General features: G+C 39.5%; 2 protein-coding genes across 2 annotated transcripts in view; one reads left to right on the top strand and one right to left on the bottom strand.

Annotated features, from left to right (window-relative positions):
• The window catches only part of LOC112044601 (dorsal root ganglia homeobox protein-like), a 108,642-nt gene extending 99,177 nt beyond the window's left edge, over positions 1–9,465 (top strand). Inside the window, exons 9-10 of the mRNA XM_052887605.1 lie at positions 756–895; positions 5,944–9,465. Coding sequence (XP_052743565.1) covers positions 756–895; positions 5,944–6,176 — 373 coding nt within the window. The 3' untranslated portion in view covers positions 6,177–9,465. The remainder of the gene's footprint in view (positions 1–755; positions 896–5,943) is intronic.
• Positions 9,466–12,136: 2,671 nt separating this feature from the next.
• LOC112044608 (chromosome transmission fidelity protein 18 homolog) overlaps positions 12,137–24,506 on the bottom strand; it is a 54,635-nt gene continuing 42,265 nt past the window's right edge. The window contains exons 15-16 of the mRNA XM_024080491.2: positions 18,590–18,644; positions 12,137–13,038 (exon numbers count right to left, since the gene is read on the bottom strand). Coding sequence (XP_023936259.2) covers positions 12,935–13,038; positions 18,590–18,644 — 159 coding nt within the window. The 3' untranslated portion in view covers positions 12,137–12,934. The remainder of the gene's footprint in view (positions 13,039–18,589; positions 18,645–24,506) is intronic.

Genomic DNA, 24,506 nt, shown 5'->3' with positions numbered 1-24,506 from the left:
GAATATTTTATTTTTGAACTAGCGCAGTTTTTTGGTGACTTTGTAATAAAGCTGAAGAGTTTGTTTGTTTGATTGAACGCGCTAATCTCAGGAACTACTGGTCCGATTTGAAAAATTCATTCATTGTCAGATAGCCCATTTATCGAGGAAGGCTGTAGACTGTGTAATATCCCCATATTATTACGGGAACGAGAACCACGCGGGTGAAACCGCGCGGCATCAGCTAGTATTGCATAAAAAAATCTTCTTATAAGGTGGTTCAATACTTGGATAAAATTTAGCCTGTGTTCATTAGGGTCCAGTAATATCAATTTTAAAGTAACAGTCAATCTTTGCTCTTTATAATTTTAGTAGGTAGGTATAGACGAATTTTGGATCTAATGCCATGTTTTATTACAGCCACAATTTTTTTTTCAGCGCTTTTTGCTTTGTAGGCAATATTATTTTTTTTAGAAAAAGCAGTTTACAGACTCAAAAAAACCTTTACAAGTTGTATACGTATAGATTACCTACTTGTGATTGTTTTATTTATAGCTTATACGTGATGGTTCCCCACACCTCAAAAAAGTAAAAAAAAAAAATTGAAAACACCGTCACTTAAAAAAAAATATTTGCCATATTTTTTTAAATATGACCAATATTCCCATTACCCTGCAACTAGTCGGGAAAGACTGTATTACCGTTGAGCTATTGAGCGGTACTTACTTACTTACCATCAAGTGAAACCCAAGTTGAACAAAGCGTGTTTGTTGCAGTACGGGCGCGTTCCGCTCGTCCCCAGCGAGCAGCACGGACCCCACGCCGGCGCCCCCGCCCCCGCTGTTCCTGCCCCCGCACCTGTCGCACCTGTCGCAACACCTCAGCCACCTGTCGCAACCCTTCTTCCCTTTGAAAGGTAAGGCTTCTACGAACAGCGTTACAACACAAACTTTCAGCGAAATTGTATAGAAAAGTAGTACTTACCTTACCCTTACCCTAGGTAGGGTGCGGGTAATAGGGACAACCCACCACCTCCCATGGCCCTTTCAACCTCTCGGTAATTTGGGCCGAATCGAGGGAGGGCGAACCCGGTACTTGCTCTTTGCGTGTTCCCGGGACGCCTTCTTGACTCCCTACAAGTTGTTTTCTCTTTTCGCTCCTTGTCCCTTGATACTCACTCTCCCCCTTCTGGGGCTGGACGACACACGACGTTGAGATCCGCTTGCCCGCCGCGGTCCATGCATCACCTTCGACCGGTGGTCAACGGTCCAGAGCGCTCCGCCTCGCGTGCCACCGATGCGCGAACTCCCGTAGCTTGCCGAAGTTGACCGCCGAGCTAACGAGATCCTGGTAGTACACCGGTCCCGCCTCTTCTCTGACGATCCCTTCCAACATTGCACTCCGGAGGTCCTCGTACTCGCCGCATTCCCACAGGACATGGTGGAGGTCTTCCTCCGCCAGCCCACACACACAGTCGCCAGTCTCGCTGAGGCACATGTCACGCAGGCGCTTCCGGAAGCAGCCGTGACCCGTCAGGACCTGCGAGGTCTCATAGTCCGGCGCGACCCAGGTCGCCCTGAGTCGGCCAGCCACGTCCGGGAAAAATCGACGTAGTTCACTTCCCTTCGTCTCATTCGCCCATCGCTCCTGCCACTCGCGGGTCATGGCCGACCCGATTTCTAGCTTACGCCTGCTCCACTCCCCTTTGGCCGCGGTACTACGCGCCGCATCCAGCCTGGCAGCACGGATCACCTCGAGATCTGCCGGCAACACGCCCGCCAGAACGGCGAGCGCAGCGGCGCTGTTCGAGCGGTAAGCCTTGGTCAGAAGAACCAAGGCCGGCCTTTGGGCCCTGATAAGGGTCGTCCGAACGACGTAGAGCGTTGCCCTCTGAGCCCAACACGCCGCAGCATACACGACCGTCGCTACAAAGGTGCCGTAGTAGAGGATCCGCAGCGCAGGGTACCTAACACCCCATGAGGTGGTAGATACCCGCGAAATCTTGCCGAAGCAGTTCGCAGCGCGCTCTCCGACCGATCGCGCATGCTCAGCGAAGGACAGACTTGAGTCGATCGTTACGCCAAGTACAACGGTATGCCGCACAGACTTGATCGACGCGCCGCCAAGTTTGATTACTGGAGCCCGCTGGAGCTTCCCTCTGAGCGTCACCATTTGGGATTTGTGCGGTGCGAACGAGAGACGGTTCCGTTGTGCCCAGTCCTCAAAGAGGGCGATGGAGTCGGCCGCAGCCAACTCGATCGCCCGTCTGGAGTCAGCCTCGATCAGTACAGTGACGTCATCCGCGTACGCAACAACTCTGACACCCCCCCGTAGCGGCAACCGAAGCAAGTCATCCAGCAGGACGTTCCACAGTGTGGGGCCTAGCACGGATCCCTGAGGACAACCCTTTGTAGATACCTTCCACTGCACCCGATCACCGACGAACATCCCCACGCGTCTTCCGCGGAAGTAGTCCGACAACATCCGGTAGATGTTTGGTGGACAGCCGCCTCGCTTGCACTTGAGGAGAATCATCGGCCACCAGGCATTGTCGAAGGCACCAGAGATGTCCAGAAAAATTGCTTGAACGTATTTTGACGAGACTTTCCTTGCCGTGCTTAGGATTTCGTTCAACGCCGTAACGGTAGACCTGCCCCGTGTGAAACCATGCTGGCAGGGGGAGATCCCACTGGCGATCTGGGGCGCACACCATAGAAGAACTCGTTCTAAAATTTTGCCAAAGACAGGGAGGAGCGTGATCGGGCGATATGCCTTCGGGTCGGTCATCGGCTTACCGTTGCCTTTCGGCAGCACGATCAGCCTCCCATCCTTCCATACGTCGGGGAATACCCCTTCTTGCACGCACTTACTGATCACATACACTAGTTCTGCAGCCGCAACAATCCATACGCGCTTCACCATTCGTGCAGTAATCCCGTCGATCCCCGGTGCCGTGTTAGGCAAAGACCTAACTATGCCTCCGAGTACATCACGGCTGGGTGAAGACGCGTCGCAGCCGTTCGGTATAATAGAAGCCGCGATCCGGACCTCCCTGTGGTACGCAGAGTCCCTTGACGGATCGTCGTCCGGGCACAGAGCGCGCAACAGGTTATCCACGGCCTCACCGACACTCCCCGGGTGGCCGTCCGCATACCGGATGCCGTTGATGACGTTAGCGGGAGGACGAAACCGCCCGCTGGCAACCCGATACGCTTGCCCATAGGGGTCGTCGTTACCCGACTCAGCCGCCCGAAGGTGGTAGCTGTTCTGCGTCTCCACCATAAGATGTCGATATTTCCGGCGCTCCTCGCGATACGTGCTTCCTATCCTTTCTGCCTCCGGTCCTCCTACTCTTCTTGCTTTCAGCCATTTGCAGCGAAGGCGGCCGACCTTCCTGCGCATGGTATCCAACTTATCATTCCACCATTCATATCCTCCTTCTCTGCTCCTACCACGCAGCCCCAAGCATTCATAGGCGGAACGCGACACTGCGTCCGTGAAGTCTCGGGCGAGGCCCGATGCATCCTTCCGCGTGTCCAGGTTGCCCACACGCACGCTGACCGCTGATTGGAAGCGGGACCAATCCACTCCGTTCTCCCGAAAGCGCGGCGGCCCACCGTCGACAAGCTCAGCGCATACTGTGTCCCGGCGTAAAAGGCCGTCTACTCCTGTGACGTCGAAGGTGATGATGCGGTGGTCGCTGGTGGACATTCCGACACGCACTCTCCAGTTAGACACACCAACCCGTCTGGTAGTCAGGGTCAGATCTATATTGGATTCTCCGTTGGGACCGCTAAAAGTGAAGGGCTGGCCCTCAACATTCTGGAGGACCAATCCCCGGGTGGTGATCAATTCTTCTACTGACCTTCTGCGGTGTTCTACATTCAGGCCGCGACCCATGTATTGGTGGGGCTTACTGAACCACCATGGAGAGTGCGCGTTAACGTCTCCTCCAAAAACGATTGCACCACGCCCCAGGGAGTCCAGCACCTTCTCCACGTGCGCCAAGTGCCCGTCAATCTCGTCGCTGTATTGGAAGTAGCAGGATATAAGTGCTACTTCCAGGGCACCTCTCCTCACCGCAGCAACAGTACAGTGGCTGGTGGACAGGTGGTCGAGGGCCACCACAGCCACGTCTGAGGCGACCACCAGAATGCCGGCCATGGCAGAATCTCCGTGCTGGAGGAGACCGGGGAGGGGCTGAGAATGCTGTTCTTGGAGGGTGCGGGTAATGTAGGGGATTTTGTTTTCTTTCCGCGACATGCCTTATTCGAATGTCCTGCCTGTAACGACCTGAGAGGGGGGCACAGGGAGAATAGCCTGATTGCACGTATGCTGCCCAGCGAAGGCCAGTGGCATCTATGAGGACGAATGCTCCGGTATATAATGAGAAGGGAAGAAAGGGTCAAGAAAGATAAGAAAAGATAGGGGTAGGGTAGATTTTAGGGCATGTGTAGGGAAGAAGAAATATAGCGTTTTTCAGATAGGTGACAGTTCGTTTCGCTTCGCTTCGTTTTAAAAGTTTGCCGCGATTTACGATAATAGTAGGTATGTATTATACATGTCATAAGGCAACAACCATGCTATCTGAAAAATATTTTAAGTGCACACAATTCAAATCAAAGCTTGACCGGGTCCAATAGTAAAACCTGTTTTTGATATTTGAAGAGAAAATTTTGGATCTCGGAAAAGGAAAATAATATTCTTAATCTATAGTTAATTTAAACTAAATTTCATTTATCAAAACCGATAAGATTACTATACTTATGGTATAAACCTCGGTCGACTTAAGTAGAAGCTTCCTACAAATTTACGAAAGGATATTAATCACAAACCAAACAGATACAATGACTTCGCAGTGCGAAAAGCACATTACATAGCGATTATAGTGATAATCGCTATGTAATGTGCTTTTCGCACTGCGAAGTCGTTGTATCTGTTGAGATGCATGTTTTCATATATAGAGCAGTGGCTCTATATATGAAAACATGCCTGTAACGTGAGTGATGATCATAAAATAGACGTCATGAAAGGATTACCACATAAGAGGGAGGAATTGGCACGACCGGACTTGGAACGTATTGTAACGGTATAATATATCCGATAGTCATACAAATCACGTGTTTATTTATATGAAGGAAACATCCATCATTATTATGATAACTATTGGACGTAAGACGAATAGCATGCGATGGCTAGACCGTCCTCATTTAATAAAAGATGAAAGTTTGTCTCATGTTCCTACCACAGGTAGGTACGGAAGGCAACTTTAATAGACTGTAGTGATTTTGTAAAGTAGCAGGATTTAAGGGCTCAATTGTCCAAGAGTAAGACATGTTCTTTGTAATATCTATGAAACATTACAAGATTTTATGTCCCCTGCCGCCAGCAGATAGTTTTGTGGCAACTCTAAGCTAGATTATTTGATCTTATACAGTATTTTTTGAATGGTTACCAGGAAACTAAGTAAGGGTATAAGATTTTCAAGGATTTTTAAGGTTTTTTTTATTGTTCAGACTATAAAAATCTGCGACTTCCCAAAGCCATCACATTCCCAACTCCAATAGTAGCCTACCACACTTATTTACTTACGGTAGAAACATGGACTAACAAACTACGAGTATCAGACATTTGTATTGTCCACGTAGATTTTTACATCTAATATTTAGATATTTATAATAATTTATTTATTTTGCTATTATACCTACGCGAAAGCCCATGCGACAACGTCACTCAGATTGCACGTTGTAGAGTCAACATCTCCTGAGGGTGCTCCGGTTTCGTGGTAAAACGTACGTAGAGAGTATTTTGTCGGACCTGGGTGACGTTGTCGCATGGGTTCGTCGGCTTTTCGCGGATAATAGCAAAATAAATAAATTATTATATACTCATGATGAACTTCCGCAAAGTAACGCCTGCTTCAATCCAATAATATTTAGATATTAAACATAATGCTCTTTCCAGGTTGGGGAGCCCCTTGCCCATGCTGTCCCAAAGAAGAGGCGCGGTCAACCAGCGTAGCAGAGCTTCGTCGAAAGGCGCACGAACACTCCGCAGCGCTGCTTCAATCGTTGGCGAACTTCCAGTCGAGAGCGTTTGCGTTGCCACAACTCTTGCCTCCCCTGCCGTTGCCGTTGCTGCATGAACCGCCGACGTCGGCCGCACCGCCGCCCGAACCACCCAAACACTTAGAGTGATTTTACTGTCTCGTCATTACTGCTGACGTCTACGCTGTTACTGCTTTCAATACAGTAGTAAAATAAATCGCCGACCAACCGAACCACCCAAACACTTACGAGTAATTTTACTGTTTAGTCGTTACTGCTGACAGTTGCGATGTTACTGTTTATGTAATGCAGCTGTAGGTAATCTAAAAAAAAGTACCATCGTAGGCCGCCTTAAACGTATACCTTAACTGTCATTATCTGGCAATGGATAACGAAAGAATTTGTGCTAAATACTCGGCGTTTATTAGTAACTTCCTGTCTATAAGTTGTTCGCGTTGCCGCAGCTCTTGCCTCCCCTGCCGTTGCCGTTTTTGCACGAATCGCAGTCGTCGTTAGCCGCACCACTGTCTGAACCACTTATACACTTAAGAGTGATTTTACTGTTTCGTCATTACTGCTGACGTCTACGCTGTTACTGCTTCTTTAATAACTTTTTAACTCGCCATTCATTAGTCAAACAAGTCAAACACTTTTGACTTGAATTTACTGTTTCTGACTTTAGTGAATTTACTGTTTCGCCATTACTGCTGACAGTTGCGATGTTACTGCTTCTTTAATACAGCAGTAAAATAAGTTTAATACCTAATTAGGTATTTACATAAACCTTCATTGTCATCTTCTAGCTGACGCTGTTGCACTGCTGACCTCGGCGGTACCGCCACTTAGAGTAATTTTACTGTTTCGTCATTACTGCTGACAGCTGTTACTGCTTATGCAGCATTAAAATAAAAGGTTTTAGTATCAAAAATAGGTACTATGCATAAACCTTCATTTGTATTTAATAGAAAATAATATTTTTGGCCTTTCTGCTCAAATAATACTTCTATTAGGTGTTTCACTTTTCTTTAGGAGTCATCAAGTAAACTGGCAAGCTCAAATTTTGATTTATAACCGTAATATACTAGTAGTAATAGTAGGTAACTCGTGTTCTTTGTGCCATTAAAAAAAATTAATCAAGCTTTTTATGTTCCAATTATTGTGCCATTTTATAAAACAAATGTAAGATAGTACCTACCTACTGATATTTCATTTATTTTACCTATCCAACATGAAAATGTCAGTATTAAGTCTTATTTTAATTTATTTTACCCATGTACCTAAATTAAAATTATATCGTTATATTTTTCACTATCCCCCACCCATATCCTGTATAATAACGCTTTCCCGTCTAAGACGTTTTTAGTTGGGTCCCTGCGAGATCGTATTAAACGGGTCCTACTGTATACTTCTCATCAAAATATGCGCAAGTACAGGCGGACTGTTTGGATTTGTTTGATGAGAAGTATATTTTTTTATTTAACAACTGACAAATTGCCATTGTAGTGGCGAATTTACCAGCAGGCTAAGTAGGCTGGGCATAGGGCGGCAGATTTTAGGGAGCGGCAAATTTGACCAATAAATATTAGTCTGCAGAAATAATGAAAAAAATCATTAAGTATATTGTATTTAAACATTGAAAGAGAGAGCGAGACAGAGAATTTGAAAATTTAAGAATAATTTTAGTTTTACTGTTGTTACGTACTGTGCAGTACTAATAAATTGTATTTAAACATTGAAAGAGAGCGAGAGAGAGAGAGAGAGAGAGAGAGAGAGTCTTGAAAATTTAAGAATAATTTTAGTTTTACCGTAGTTACGTACTGTGCAGTACTAAAATATTAACAGAATAAATGTATTTCATGAATATTATTGCGAGCTAGGGTATCTAGTAACAAGTAATAATAGGGCGGTAAAAATTGGACAGCCTACTGGCGGTAAATTCGTAAATTCGCCACTGCTATTGACTGAGATCTTACTAGATTTTACATGATGATGCAGTTCAACATCGATCGTAGATCGTTAGATGGGCCCCGAAGCGTCGCGGAATTGTCTTTGGTTTTGCATATACGAATGAAAAGTTTCTCATTATATTCGCGTTGTAGCTTGTATTTTTACACTTCCAAAATGATCACGAAGGCATAATTAAGGGATTAGGGACAAAACAAAAACAGTAAAATATTTTTTAAGTCGCAGCATGCGCTTGTTGCATACTAAGTTAAGATGTGTGTGCTCGTCTTTGAGTAATGACATAACATTGTACGTTCTTTAATATGGAGGGGCCCATCTAACGATTTATATCGATGCAGTTCAAGATGAAAGCGGGATTATAAATCTACTTGGAAGATAGTATAAGTTTAAGACACATCATAAGTTATTGAAAAGGTATTAACTAGCTACTAAGTAGGTTCTTAAACATGTTAATGTTATTATAATCATAGTTACAGTTAAATATATAATACATTTGTAATAACTTAAAATAAGAGTTTTCTTGTAAATAAGATGAAAAATTACCGGATCAGTATTCGACCAAAATTGTTGTGAATATTATTTTTGTTCATGTAGAACTTAGGGACTGTTGTAAATAGATTAAATTACGTAATAATTAATTAATTAACTATTAATAAACAGTATTTTGTAATTATAAATCTTGAATAGGCTTTGAGGCACTCTACCTCAATATGCAACTTCGATAGGAATCGGAAAATAGTATGAAGATGTAGATACAGTAACAATAAATAAATAACAAGTTATAAGAAGTTACCAATACCTGCCTAGTACCTACTCATCTACATCATTCATTTATTTCTGAAAGAAGACTCGTGCTCACCAGTGAGGCGAATATGGGTTGTTAATGATGACCTACTCATCTGTTGATCCTTTCTGTAGGTTTCCTGTCGCCTTGAAAATAATCAAAAAATGTTAATTTGTACTTTGTAGAAAAAATATTATGCTTGAATTTTGTTTAAGAGAAAATATCGCTCTCTCTCTCTCGTTACAATTGATTGTTTGAAAGAGTGAGCAATATTTTCTATCCACCGCTATGTGATGAGATATCTCGTGGCACGTATCTCAAGCAAAGATATAGTACCCATAGATTTACTATTACATATGTATTCTGTGCTTTCTTGTTTTTTAATAAATTACATATGTAATATTTTCTCAACAGTTTTATGTTATCGAGAAAACTTCACATTCCCATAGTATATATGAACTGTTTCAAATCACTTTAATATAATATGTTAAATAGTGTCGGCGCCATTCATGTATATAGGAGTGAAAGAGAGGTATATAAATCACTGCACTATGCACAAAGTGTGGAATTGTGGCGCCGACGTTTATATATAAGGTTGTATATATGTGTAGCTAGCTTCTTACATAAATAGATACCCTCACGTAACTAGTTGTTTTCATTATTATAAATAAAAAATATTATGTAAATGCACTTTTGTTTTTTTTATTGTCAACCATACCTATCAACAAATAGATTTTTTTACGTAAATTAGTTCAAGCAATGAGTATACTAAAAATAGTAGAACGGTACAACATGACCAGCTCGCCTTACAGAGGGGTTACGCAGCTTAAGCCCTTATATATATATACACAGGTTGGCAGATCAGCAGGCTAATTCACTAACTTTGACGAATGTTAGTTGACATATATATCGTATGTTGACATATATGTAGTCCGGTGCCTACTGAGAACCCGTCGTGGATATCATACAGTAGTAGATAGATGACATTTCTCAGTTGATTTGATGTTTATTTTATATATTGTAATTAAAAACCAAATTAGTGAACAGGCCAGCAGATCTATAACAATCACTATCAGATGTGGATACATCATCATTATCAACCCATTTCCGACTCACTGCTGAGCTCGAGTCTCCCCTCAGAATAAGAGGGGTTAGACCAATAGTCCACCACGCTGGCCCAAAGCGGATTAGCAAACTCCATACTCGCAGAGAATTCAGAAAATTCACGATGTTTTTCTTCACCGTTTGAGACACGTGATATTTAATTTCTTAAAACGTACACAACTGAAAAGTTGGAGGTGCATGCCCTGGACCGGATTCGAACCCACACCCTCCATCGGAGGAAGAGGTCATATCCACTGGGTTATCACGGCTCTATAATAAGCACAATCTTTCCCGACTAGTTAGAGGTGAATGGGTATATCTATACTAAAATTATATTATATGCGAAAGCAAGTCTGTCTGTCTGCCTGTTACCTTTTCACGGCTAAATCACTGAACCGATTTGGATGAAATTTGGCATAGATTAATGAGATCTTGGAATGAAGAACATACTTTTTATCCCGAAAAGTTTATTGTTCCCGCGGGATGTGTAATAACAGAATTTCATATGAACAGAGTCGCGGGCGTAGTATAATAATAATAATAATAATAATAAAGCCCTTTTATTTTCTCCTTATAACATTTACAATATTTTTTAGTAACAATAATTCCTTAAATCTAGTGTTAGTATATTTAATATTTACAATAGGTATGTTAAAAAATATGTTTTTTTTTTTTTTTATAACAAAAGAGTTTTTTAAATTACAAGGATCCCTCATAGGGTATAGGCCTCCCCCACAAGGCCTAATATATCATAGTTAATATTTGTTAATGCATGATTTATTTCTATAAGTCTTTCTGGAGAAGCGAGAGATCTCGTGTTATATGTACAAATTTTAAGTTTGGATTTACAATATAATGTATTTGGTTTATATGTTGTAACTGGGGGGTTTTGGTCATACTCCTCCACGCTGACCAATCGTGTTGGAGGAGAGAGAGGGTCCGTAGTAAATGATTGCTATTTTTCTATGCCACTACAACCGGGTATGGCTGACTCCGTAATTGCAAACTTTTCTTTTTTAGTAAAATTTCGTCCATTTTTGTTGTTCCAGTAGGATGTTAAGGTGTTCTTTTTCTGTGCTTGTGGGTGTGGCGCTTTGTTAGTAGTCCCATAACGAGTATATTTTTCTGGAGGAGAGCTTGAATGGCTTCTTTTATTTCCTCTGTTTAAGGCTTCATTTGGTGGAATAATAATTAGTTTGTCATATTTTATGAACACTTTGTTACCTTTTTCCCTCTGTTCTTTGGCTTTGTTTTGAAGTTCTTATATTCAATTAATCTTTTAACTTTGCAAATAATACCTGAGAATAATATATTTTAGACTTGCAAAAGGTCAGTAGGTTTTCCTTTTAATCCATACTAATATTGTAAAGAGATAAAGTTTGTGGTGTTGAATGTTTAACTCTGGATCTACTGAATCGAGTATGACTATTCCTTTACCACTGAAAAGCCACGCTATTTGTGAATATCATAGATATTTTATCCGCGTATTCTCACGGGAACGCGCACTACGCGGGTGAAACCGCGGGGCGTGTTCTAGATGAAAAAAAGATATGGCATAACAAAAAATTGACGTCCTCCGTGGTAGCAGTGGTAAGACACATGCGGTGGATTTACAAGACGGAGGTCCTGGGTTCCATCCCCGTCTGGGTCGATTGAGGTTTTCTTAATTCGTCCAGGTCTGGCCGGTGGGAGGTTTCGGCCGTGGCTAGTTACCACCCTACCGACAAAGACGTACCGCCAAGCGATTAAGCGTTCCGGTACGATGTCATGTAGAAACCGAAAGGGATGTCGATTCTCTCCTACTCCTTTTAACAAGTCAGCCCGCTTCCATCTTAGATTGCATTAGAACAATTAAAAAGTTGTATTCTGCCTTCCGAATCGAAAGCAGAGATCATTGGCTGACTAATTTATTGTATACATTTAATAAATTCCATAAAACATTAAAATCAGGAGAATCTATAAGTATCAAATCTTTGGGAGAATCTAAAACATTAACTAAGAATCCCCCTAACAAACAAAAGCAATAATATTTCAAAAGTTCCTCCATACATCACCTGATCTGACGCGAACAGCCGTAAATATTATTTCTGATGTATTTATGTAGTAACTTCACCAGATTTCAGCGTTTAAGCTCTTAGTCTAACCGCTAATGCACATGATGCTTGCTTTTGTTAAGTTTTTGAGTTATGTTTAACTCAAAACTGCTATTCAAAGTTTTGGTAACAGGTGAAAGGAATAAATAAAGCAAAACAATAAGTTATTGTAATAAATATATATTATATTATTATTAAATGTAAAAGTTACTCTATGTTTTACATACTTTATTATACAAATATACATAAGGAAAAGTAAATTTAACTTATCTCGGGAGCGCAATGGAGGTACCGAGTTGATATTGATACCATATATACCCAATAAATAGGTCTTTAAGAAATCAAACTTTAAGTAAAAAAAACTAAAAAAAATAGGTTCGTTCATGTCACACAGAACGCATATTTCGACATTCTCAAGAGACTCAAAATCTATACAATTTGGCAAATAATAGGGATGATGACAGATTTTTAAATTGTATATAAATTAAGAGTATACTAATAGCGAAGCAATTTTGTAAAAGTAACAGGGTATCTGCGATCATTACTTTCGGAGCTACAGGAATTTAAAGGGTCAGATTTGCGGCGCTGCCGCGGATTCCTGAAAAACGCTCCATACAAAATGGCACGATTTAGTGACGTCGTTGGCTCGCTGATCGTTAGGTTTGTATGGGCGTTCAAACAAAATTACTAATATCTTTGTTATTTTTGCGTTTATGTTTATAGTTCATTTATTGAAAAATGTCACATTTAATGTAAGGAAGCTAAAACTGTATGAATTTTCATCTAATTACGATAAAAAAAATTTCATAGATTTTGAAATTTTATAATCTTATTTATTTTGCAAATATCCAGACAATCTTCGCTTTTTATGTATAAATTAGTTAACATTGACCTTATTTACCCGAATGTATCATAAAAATCAATATATTCAAACCATCCACCGTCATCATCCCCATTGTTTTTTATAACAAATCTCTCATTCGCACGTTCCTTCGCACAGCGTTGTTGAAGCCCTCTCGGTACTGGTAGAACACGCTACTAGACGATATCACGTCCGATACAGCATCTGTCAAACAGAAAATCTCTTTAAATTGTATCTAAAATATTATTAAGAGGATCTTTTTGTTTGTCTGATACGAATATGCTCCGAAACTACTAGACTGATTTTAAAGTTTTATCACAAATGGAAGCTATGAATGATTAAATGAATGATCGTTTATTTACAAAAATGTAGGTCGAACACGATGTTACAAATATAATCGAGCCTTTACATTTTACCATGGTGTATGAATGTTATTATCTTAGAATATAAAGTAATTAAATGTCACAATACAATAAAGCTACATTATCACTGAGTAATACAGGCTATACTAGAGCTTACGTGCGTGAGAGAAAGGGAAGCCAGAGTGGCGCCGTAACACGTTACGTTACGAAGCCGTTTACCCTCCCATAAGAAGTTATCCCTTTAAAAAAACAATGTTACCCCCAAACATTTTATACCGCAAATTATTGTCTGAATTTAGCCACTCCACTGAGCGCACAAATGAACAAGTTTAGTGTTTACTTACATTATATATTTATCTATAATATAAAAATGAATCGCAAAATGCGTTGGTAAGCGCATAACTCAACAACGCCTGGACCAATTTGGCCAATTCTTTTTTTAAAATGTTCGTTGAAGTTCTAGGATGGTTTTTACGGCGAGAAAAATTCGAATAGTTGCCGGAAAAATCATAAAAATAGCCCTTTTTATTTTCCCATAAAAATGTTTTCTAACTAAAACGTAGTCAATTTGAGCTTTATGGTTATTGTATAAAGTTCATATTAATAATAATTAGAAAACGGGGTAGGGTAGGGTAGGGGTAGGGTAAGGGTAGTTGAAAGTTTACATCGAGTTTCACGCGGACGAAGTCGCGGGCGTCCGCTAGTATCCCCATATTCCTACGGGAACGGGAACCACGCGGGTGAAACCGCGCGGCGTCAGCTAGTCAAAGTATAAAATAAATATTTGGGTCGTCGTCGTCATCAACCCATATTCGGTTCACTGCTGAGCTCGAGTCTCCTCTCAGAATGAGAGGGGTTAGGCCAACAGTCCACCACGCTGGCCCAATGCGGATTGGCAGACTTCACACACGCAGAGAATTAAGAAAATTCTCTGGTATGCAGGTTTCCTTACGATGTTTTCCTTCACCGATTGAGCCACGTGATATTCAATTTCTTAATATGCACACAACTGAAAAGTTGGAGGTGCATGCCCCGGACCGTATTCGAACCCACACCCTCCGGAATCGGAGGCAGAGGTCCAAACATTGTTATATACTGTGGCAGATCTTTACCGAAGCAGACACATAACAATGTACAAACACGAATCACGCCCTCCAAAGACAATAAAGCATAAAAGCTATTAGGTCGCGTAGGGCGGGCGGAGTATAATCAACTTGTATAATTACTCGGCGTGTTTGCGTGCTGATGGGCGCCATTGTAGGCTGCGCCCACCGACGCCTCACAATCGCGACGTGTGATCTCGTGAGTTCTACACTTTAGGGTACCAAGGGAAAATATGAAAACGGTTGAGAAACTTATAAACCGTAAAATTTCGGCTAACATATATTGCATTATTTTAGTGGCGCCTTGATATCAGCTATCATCCTGTAATGTCATAATATTTACGAGACACTCTGTATATTTGTTCATAACTATTGTGGAAAATCTTTACCAGAGTATACTAAGGAGTATATGTATAATATACCTAATCAATTTGTATAATTACTCGGCGCGCTGAATATGGGCGCCATTGTAGGCTGCGCTTACCGATGGCAACGGTAGCCTATCACGGCGTGTGATCTCGTGAGTATTGTTGTGATTTTAGAGTATTGTTGCTCAATAACTTCCAGTGACAGTCCCATGAAAATCGGTTCAGCTGTATCAAAGACTATCCCGGACAAACAGAAAGACAGACAAACAAACAAAAAATTTAAAAGAGCTTGTCTACGACTATGTTTATGTGTATGGTGTAATTAATCTATAAGCACTTGAAATCACAGACAAACACTTCAATTTTATGATTTTCTACGGGATATTCTGAGAAATCATGTCATGCTTTTATAAAGAGGAAATTCTAACTACCACAGACTTTAAGTTCTTAATCTAATAAATTAAATATTTAGTTGAATTCAACATATCATGAAGTTGAAGCGTCACGTTTTTAAAATAATACAAGAGTTGATTATTATTGAACACCATAAGGCAATTCTTTATCCTGGAGGATCCAAGGTTCTCGCATTCGTGAATAACTAAATTTCGTTCTAAAGAGCGTTCGCTAGTTAAAAGATAAAAATCCATCAATCAAAATATACACATACGGAACACTGTTCGCAAAGTAACTAGTTCTATTTATTGCGCGAGTTTCTTAATAACCTCCCTTTTACAGTGTGAAAGGCCTGGTTGTAGCATTTTAATTTAGGTAGGCTTTTATACGATGGTGAATTAAAGAGTGCAAAGTTGATGCGAAACGGTATAATGAGCTTCATTCAACGGCGTTTTTTGTTAATGTTCTTTGCTTTGTATGACATTTGCCTTTTCAAAAATTCTATTGGTTATATGAATGTTTTACCAAAGTAAATGATATGCATACTTTATACTTTTTATTTGTTGTTCTTGTGCAAGTATCTTGTAAATAATATGGTACATACTACAAAATTATTTACGTGACAATCAATGAAGACAATTAATTCATCCAGTAGTTTCGGAGTGATAAATATTAAAAATGCTATTAACTTTCTTGAGTTTTTTTTAATTGATTGGTTATTAATGTGTCATGATGAAAAATTGGATATTCTTAAAAAAAAACAAGCAATAAATATCAGTTTTATTACTTGCTTTTTTTGTTCACAGCCATTTTTTTAGTCCATATATACTTACGATATTGAAGGGTATAATATATTGAACCAACAAACCTCCTGGCAACATCCAGAATCATAATCTGCATGCTTCACTTAGTTAAAAACCATGAAAGCGGAGAATGCGGCCCTCATAATATGCATACTCAACTCCTCAGAGCGCCTGGTCTAGTTAACGTTACGTGATATTGTTACACGGTTTGTCGTTGACATTTTCACAGGGTTATATATAAAAATATCAAGCTATCAGCAACTATAACGAGTAATATGCCGGGTCCCTAAGTACAATATCAATTTAAAATAACATTCGCCAAAAAGTAAACATTCGAAGCAATTGTGAAACAAATTATGGTCCCGAAATAATATAACGCTTTAGCTAATGATTACAAAATTGAGATTAAGTCTGTTATATTATCAAGAACAAGCAGCACAATGGTAATATTCAGCTAAATCAAACATTAAGTCGATTTTCCAACAATTGGCTTACGGAAACTCATTAAAACTTGGCCCCACTCCCTACGTCTAGTCTACATGCTCCTACAATAGGGTATGATTGTCTGACATTCTTTGTTTGACTGTTTTAACACAAGTTATGTTTTCTGGCTTTACACAGCAGATTCGTGCTAACTAACGGCTTTAGAGTTCATTCAAAAAGCCATTTGATGATCATAAGATGATGCGATGAGATGATAGAAAACGCTTTGCAAGAGTCTTGATGCGATTAACTTAATCATCAACCCTACCCTTTAAAATGAAAAAAAAACGGGGATGTATTATTAGCTCATGGTACTCACAAAAACCGTGACTTTCTATCGGTAAAAGAGTTTTCGTAATCGGTTCAGTAGTCTCGAAGGTTAGCCCCTACAATCTCACAAACATTACCTCGTAGCGGGAACAACGCGGGTGAAACCGCGTGGCGTCTGCTATTTTTTTTAAAAGACACATACACGAGAGCAACAAAACTTATAGTCAGGGATAAGTAAAATATTTTTACAGCTGATTACTAACAAGTTAATTTTTCGTGAGTAGCTTCATTTGACGGCCGCGTGGCGCAGTGGGTAGTGACCCTGCTTCCTGCATCCACGGCCGTGGGTTCGATTCCCACAACTGGAAAATATTTGTGTGATGAGTATGGGTGTTTTCCAGTGTCTGTGTGTATTTATACATTATATAAGTATTTATATGTAGTATATAATTGTATATTAATATTATAATATCATCTATCTTAGCACCCATAACACAAGCATACTTTGGGGCAACTGTATGCTTACTTTGGGGCTAGATAGTGATGTGTATTGTTTAAGTATATTTATTTATTTATTCATCTCGATGACAGGATTAAGTTTTTTTTATTTACGAAAATTCTTCATTTTGGTAGCTAACCAGGAAATAAAAAATTATGAGCGTCGGAATAACCACGCAATTTGTAAGACAGTGGGACTGTTAAATTGTATAGCTATTTAATAAGCAATAGTAAAAAAAACAACTTTACAACGAGGTCATTAAAAGTTGTTACTAACCAACCTCGTTATTGATACAAGTTGAGAGGAGGGTAGTTTACCAAAAGTTGTTACTAACCAGCTGTTTTTTTTGTTGTTCAGTTGTAAAAAATGTTCTAGGGATCCCGGACTATTGTGCTAGATACTGGATACGACAAACCGTGCACAGTTATCACATAACGTTAATCACACGTCGAGTTACAGGCGCGGCTATTATTTTCAATTACGTTCACCGGCGCGCCGGCAACGGGTTGTTAATATTCATTCTGCGACACCCGTCCCCGCTGCGCACCTGATCCTCCGCTAATCGCACCGCCGATTGTCTACCATTTTGATATTAATTCCTTAACGGGTAACTCATTTTAATAGCCGTTTGGGTTATCCTGTGTTTGTGATAATTTTATGAGTTCGTGATAGGAGTGTTGTTCCATATTTATACGAGCAGTTGCAGTTTTTTCTTCTGGATGGACTTGTGTTAGGTTAGTTAATGATTGAACATCATCATTATCAACCCATATTCGGCTCACTGCTGAGCTCGAGTCTTCTCTCAGAATGAGAGGGGTTAGGCCAATAGTCTACCACGCTGGCCCAATGCGGATTGGCAGACTTCACACATGCAGAGAATTAAGAAAATTCTCTGGTATGCAGGTTTCCTCACGATGTTTTCACCGTTTGAGACACGTGATATTTAATTTCTGAAAATGCACACAACTAAAAAGTTGGAGGTGCATGCCCCGGGCTGGATTTGAACCTACACCCTCCGAAATCGGAGGCAGAGGTCATATCTATTGGGCTATGACAGCTCTATGATTGAACATATGCGGTTGAAAAGGAAGGCCCTGGCTTACCCTAACCACCCGGCAATTTACTTATATCTAAAAATCATGATAATACTACTTTAATAGTGAAATCATTATTTTATCAAAAATTACATCTATTTGTCCCTAAGATCGCTGATCATGTAGCCTCAGTTTTACGACTTTTTTGAAGACTTATGATTGGTAACGGAAAAAAATTGTTTTTTTCTTTAAGAAACAAACCAATTATTTATCCAGATCCTTATTTATACATCATATTTTCAACTCTATATACTTTTATACGGGGGTATACCTGGGTTCCCGGGACCAACTTTGTATTGGTCGATGGGTATTCGTCTTTATAATTTGTGGTTTTTGTAGGTTAGTTTTGTACGTACAAATTAATATACAAGTCTTCTTACCTTGTTTCTGTACTTGAGCAATAGGCACGACGCGGCCGAAGAAATCTTTTTGTACCTGCAACAATATAGGTAATAGTATAAATCAATATATTATGTATATAAAATCAATTGTTGTACGTTTGTCTCGCTAAAACTCGGCAACAGCTTGGCCAATTTAGCTGATTTTGGTTTTGAAATGTTTGTCGTAGTCCAGGTTTAAACAGTGGGAAAATATGGAAAAAGAGTTGGGACAGGGTAGTAGTAGGTTAGGGTAGAGGTATTAGGGTAGTTTAGTAAGGGAGAGGTCGAGTAGGGTAGACAATATTAATATTTCTTAACTCACGACTTAGTTTGTTTTTCGGTTCGTAAAACAACGTTTTTTTTTAGTCAGATTTACTTGGCAATTCTCCGTGAAAAAAGCAAAATCAATTAAAGCAGATTTTGACTATAATTAGAATTGAATGTTTTAATTGCCTCCTTTTTATAAGTCCATTAAAAATAAAAATAAATACCACAATTCAGATTCAAACGCTGCCGCAACTGACTATGGACTTATCCTAAAAATTTCGGGCGGCACATTTAATTTTTTTTTTAATGACCAAAAAAGCTGTTTGTCAAAACAATATCCGCGCTAAAACTAGTTCGCACGCCGAGCCTCGGGCGGCTCATTACTTCACTTACGAGACCGCGTCTCGTCGCACAATTAAAAAACACATTTTCCACCAAATTGCTTTTTACTCAGCGCCCACGGCGTCAACACATTGCGACTCCAATTAGAAATCACAACCGTGCAGTGTACTCGCTCGGACTAAACGAAATTGATAGACGAAGCTTCCGTGAATACACTATAAACTAAAGTTGTATACTTGTTTAATGGTAGTTAAGCAGTGTACTGTCTGGAAGGATTGAACAGATTATAATGGGACTATTTTTATCCCGGAAAAATAGATGGTTCCCGCGGGATTAGTGAATAATTGAGTTTCATTCGAACATATTCGCGGGCGTCCAATGTATATTTAATAACTTTGATATAAAATATTGTTTCATTTACGAATTTTACAATCTTTAACACATCTCTTCCACATGCCTTTAAGAGATATATTGTAACTCTACTTTAGGATTGACACATACTCGTGAAAGCTTAAATGAAGTTGTTATTTCCATACTGTAATGTAAAAAATAACTAAAAAAAAAAGTTTAGCGACGAATTCAATGCAATACATTAAACAACGAGAATTGGCTTATTAAAACTTTAATTTTTTTTCATTTTAATTCCTATTTAATGTTAGTTACAACATCTCATGTTAGGATACCAGATTCTTGGCAAGCATAAATGAATTTTTTAAAACGACATTTTTGTTTTATAATTCTGTCCGTCTATCGTTTTCCTCTAATCTGTGTATACATCACAGTGTACTCGTATGTATAAATATTTTACGCAAAATTCGCATCTAATCCTGCGCTACATAAAGGTTTGAATCGTTTAAAAACACTGTTGGCTATAGTCCGTTTAATTATTATGAAACCTCAACGTACAGTGAACCACAAAGAAGAGTTTTAGTATGATTATAATACAGAGTATTTTGATGCTTATGTAAATGACATAAAGGTTATTTTCGTGTGAATGTACAGATATGTAGTTTTTCAGTTTGTAGGGTAGTTTATGTATGTAAAGTTGAGTGTTGTCTAGATGTGAGACATCGTTAGCGCTGATTGTGGTAACGACGTTGTTACACCTAGAGTATGGAAGTGTGCTCGACTGGGGGGGAAAATTCACGTGATGAGGTTTTTAGGCTGTTAATAGATGAACGAGGTGCCTCACACCATACTATTAGGCATACTTTAGGGGTACATCGGAAAAGTGAAACAAACCTAGATCAAAGTAGGAATAAGATTGCATTTTTTTTTTATAAGACTAACAGCAATCTTTTCTAACAACCGACACAAAAAGAGGGGTTTTATAAGTTTGACGTGTCTGTCTGTCTGTCTGTGGCACCATAGCGCCCGAACGGATGAAGCGATTACAATTTAGTTTTTTTTTTGTAATAAACGTGACTTACGCGCGAGTGTTTTAAGACGCGACACGACCCTGTCTCTACGACAAAAGTTTAAAGAGTGGGGTTTAAATCCAAGACTTTCGGCTTATAGTCCGGGATATAATATGCAAGCTCTACTTCATAGTAGATCATTCAATGCCACTGTTATTCCAAAATCAATGATAATCAAAGAATACCTACAGAAGGTCTACGAATTGCTACGTAAGTTCTACGCCAGCTCTACGAATTTCAAGACGATTTTATTATAACAATATTTTACCTACAGTAGGTATAGATTATATCACTTAGATAAATTATTGTTACCGGACAACAAAACCAATGGGTGTGTTAATGAAACCTTTTAATTAATTTTGAAATTTTTCATGTTTTTTGTATAATTTTAAACAAAATATGATAATTTCTACACTATACAACTTTAGTTAGTTTCCGATTTGTGTCACTGTTATCAATCATCAATACAACCCATATTCGGCTCACTGTTAAGCACGAGTTTCCTGTCAGAATGAGTGGTATTAGGCGAATATTTAATATCTTAAAACACACATAACTGAAAAGTTGAGGTTGAAGGTGCATGCCCCGGACTGAATTCGAACCTACGCCCTCCGAATTGAAGATAGAGGTCATATCCACTAGGCTACCAACGGCTACGTGTAAATGTATAAAATCTATATATATATAAAAGAAAGTCGGGTTTGTTACACTTACAACTCGAAATCTGCTGGACCGACTTGGCTCAAAATTGGTGAAGAGGTAGCTGAGAACCAGGAAAAGCACATAGGATACTCAGCATAGGGGTAGTATGGTAGGGTAGGGTTAGGGTAGGGTTAGGGTAGTGATAGGGTAGTGGTAGGGTAGGGGTAAGGTAGGGCAGGAGTTGGTAGGAATAGAGGTAGGGAATGAGTTTAAGCGAAGCTTGACCGGGTCTACTAATAGAAGATAAAATTTAATGACTATGATTGATACGTGACAACATTTATACAATTGTCATCACAATCAATATAAGCATATCAGAAAGCGATTGACAAACAATATGATCGCAAGAGAGGCAATAGCGAAGCAATAACTTGTTTGTTACACCAGTGATATCGACAATAACATTGAAAGGAATCGAAGTTGGTCGTGTACGGTGCAAGTCACGATATTCAGCGTGTTTATTTATTATTGTCAACCTATTTCAACTCATCCACTACAGATGCCTACCTCCTTATACAGGGTGCTCTTTCCCATAACTTCAAGGTGTTGACAAGTCCACTTATAGGGGCCAAACTGCATAAAAAAAACTTTTTATATTTTCATACAAAGTAATTCAAATAATTCCGACTATCCATGTAACACAAGCCCTTATCTACCCTTGCATTTTAAATACGTAATCGTAGTGGTAATCATAGTACACTGTTCGTATCGACGACGAGAGATTGCAACTGGCACTCCGCACTTAACTAGTAAACTATTTTATGATATTTATCAATAAATAAATTTGGCTAGGTCATACATAACATAAGGATGCTATATATGGGACACAATTCATGATCTATTTACAAAATAAATATTTTTTACTCCGAAATTATTATTTTTTTACCGACTTTAAAAAACAGGAGGTGGTTCTCAATTCGACGCGTATGTTTTTTTAACATAGGTGACCTATGAGGTAACAAACATTTTAAGACCTATGAGGACATATGTTCCTTAGACATTTTTAATTAATTTTCCTTAAAGAATAAGATTGAGTTATGGGAAATCCTCTCGAGCGCCCTGAAGATATACCTACCTCCTTGTACCCTTAGACTTACCACGCTGTTCTATTGCAGGTTGGCAGGGTTGGGGTGATAATGTTTATTTTTGAACCACTACCTTAAAATTTATGATAATCACCATAGTGTGATTAATCATCTCCTAGATAAACTTTTTTAACGTCCGTTAAAAAAAGCTCTTGGGCTTATGGCTTAATAATCGAATTTGTTTATTTTTTTTGACCGCTTGAGCACCCGCTGTCGCTTGTGAATTGGTACACAGAATAACTTCGTTGTAGGACAATATTTCCGATTACGATCCGCGGCGCGCGCGGTAAATCGCGACGCACGGCGTCGTAAACACAATTTGTCGTTCATAAAAGTTATCCTTACGACACGATACGCTACGCCCCCTGGTGGTGATTGGCTGAAGTGTATAGCCCATACCGGTTATTGTCAATCACGAGATGATCAAAGTTGCTTTAGGATAACATCGTTTCGCGAAAATAAAGGGTGAGTTATTGAGAATATCATAGTATAGCTACTTTCTGTAACTATGAATAAGGTTTCATCTGAGATGAACAATATACATTTTTATTTTAATCGGCTTACTCGGCTCACAGTTGAGCACGAGTCTCCTCTCAGAATGAGAGGGGTTAGGCCTTAGTCCATCACGCTGGCCAAATGTGGATTCGCAGACTTCACACACATAGAGAATTAAGAAAATTCTTAGGTATGCAAGTTTCCTCACGATGTTTTTGCATTACCGTTAGATACACATGATTTTTGTGTATAAAGTCTGCCAATACGACGTAGGCCAGCATGGTAGTCCATTGGCATAACCCCTCTCATTCTGAGAGGAGACTCGAGCTCAGCAGTGAGCCGAATATGGGTTGATAATGAAATGTATTGGTTTTATAATCGTTACATTAACTGATGGTATGGTTTCTTCTAAGTAAAAACCTGTGTCAGTTGCTTTACCTTTTTAACAACATTATACTTGGGTATTTACTATAAAAGTAAACAATTCATCATAGCCTTTGTAGTCGTCGGACTCATCACCGAGCGGAGATGGTTCAATCCTCGCTCCATTCCATTTCTAATACAGTCTTTTCCGACTAGTTAAAAGGAAACTATAGGATATTGGCTATATTAAAAAAATATGGCAAATAAGCTGTATAAAAAAAAATCGATGATTTTATTCATTACAACCCAAACAAGGTAAATTTAGTCAAACTAAGATTCTGTACTCGTATATTAGCCAACAACCCTTGCATATAATTGACTCGTTCCGAGCCGTGTCAATACATTATCCGCTGAGCGCGCGGGCGGGCGGAGGGCGGGCGGGCGCAAACAATACAATCACAGCCAATCTGCCGCGCAAATAGGAAAATAGAGTGCGCGACGAGCCAGGCCCGCCGGCTACGATGTAATATTTACATTTTACTTACATATATAGTTTTTTTTTAACTGTTATTACGTTCACAGTACCCATACAAAGTTACATTTAAGAAAATTTACTATGAGCCCACATTGAGTTCACGGACTTGTATGGAGAAACTGGTGTGAGGCCAAGTTGAGCTCACTGGACAGTGATCGTGTTAACTTGCTCTGTATATGAATATGCAAGCTTACTCTTAAATTAGCACTTTGTAGGCTGTTTAGGTTTGGTGACAATACGTTAAAACCGCATTCATCATAGAAAGCACATAAACATTTTTTAATAACAAATCGTATTTTTTTTCAAGTATTCATAGAGAATTTTGGTTTTTAAGACATGAATTTTAATATTATTTAAGATGTAGGCTGACTGCAAGCACGCCTGATATGGTGTGATGAGTGTATACTAATATTATAAAGAGGAAAGATTTGATTGTTTGTTTGCATTGAATAGGCTTCGAAACTACTGAAACGATTTGAAAAATTCTTTCACTGTCCCCGAGTGTTATAGGCTATATTTTATCCCTGTATTCCTACGGGAACCACGCGGGTGAAAACGCGCGGCGTCTGCTATCTGTGATAAAATAACTGTTTTGACTATAGTTGTAGTTTACATGGTACTAAAACACAACTTGGTCACATTGTTTACAGCTTGACATGCTCACCGACGCACAGCATGCATAAATAAAAAAACAAATTTAAAAAAAGTTT

This window comes from Bicyclus anynana, chromosome 19 (assembly GCF_947172395.1).
Source record: "Bicyclus anynana chromosome 19, ilBicAnyn1.1, whole genome shotgun sequence".
Taxonomy (NCBI): domain Eukaryota; kingdom Metazoa; phylum Arthropoda; class Insecta; order Lepidoptera; family Nymphalidae; genus Bicyclus; species Bicyclus anynana.
The sequence above is the reverse complement of the archived record's forward strand: the minus strand, read 5'-3'. Positions and strand labels throughout refer to the sequence as shown.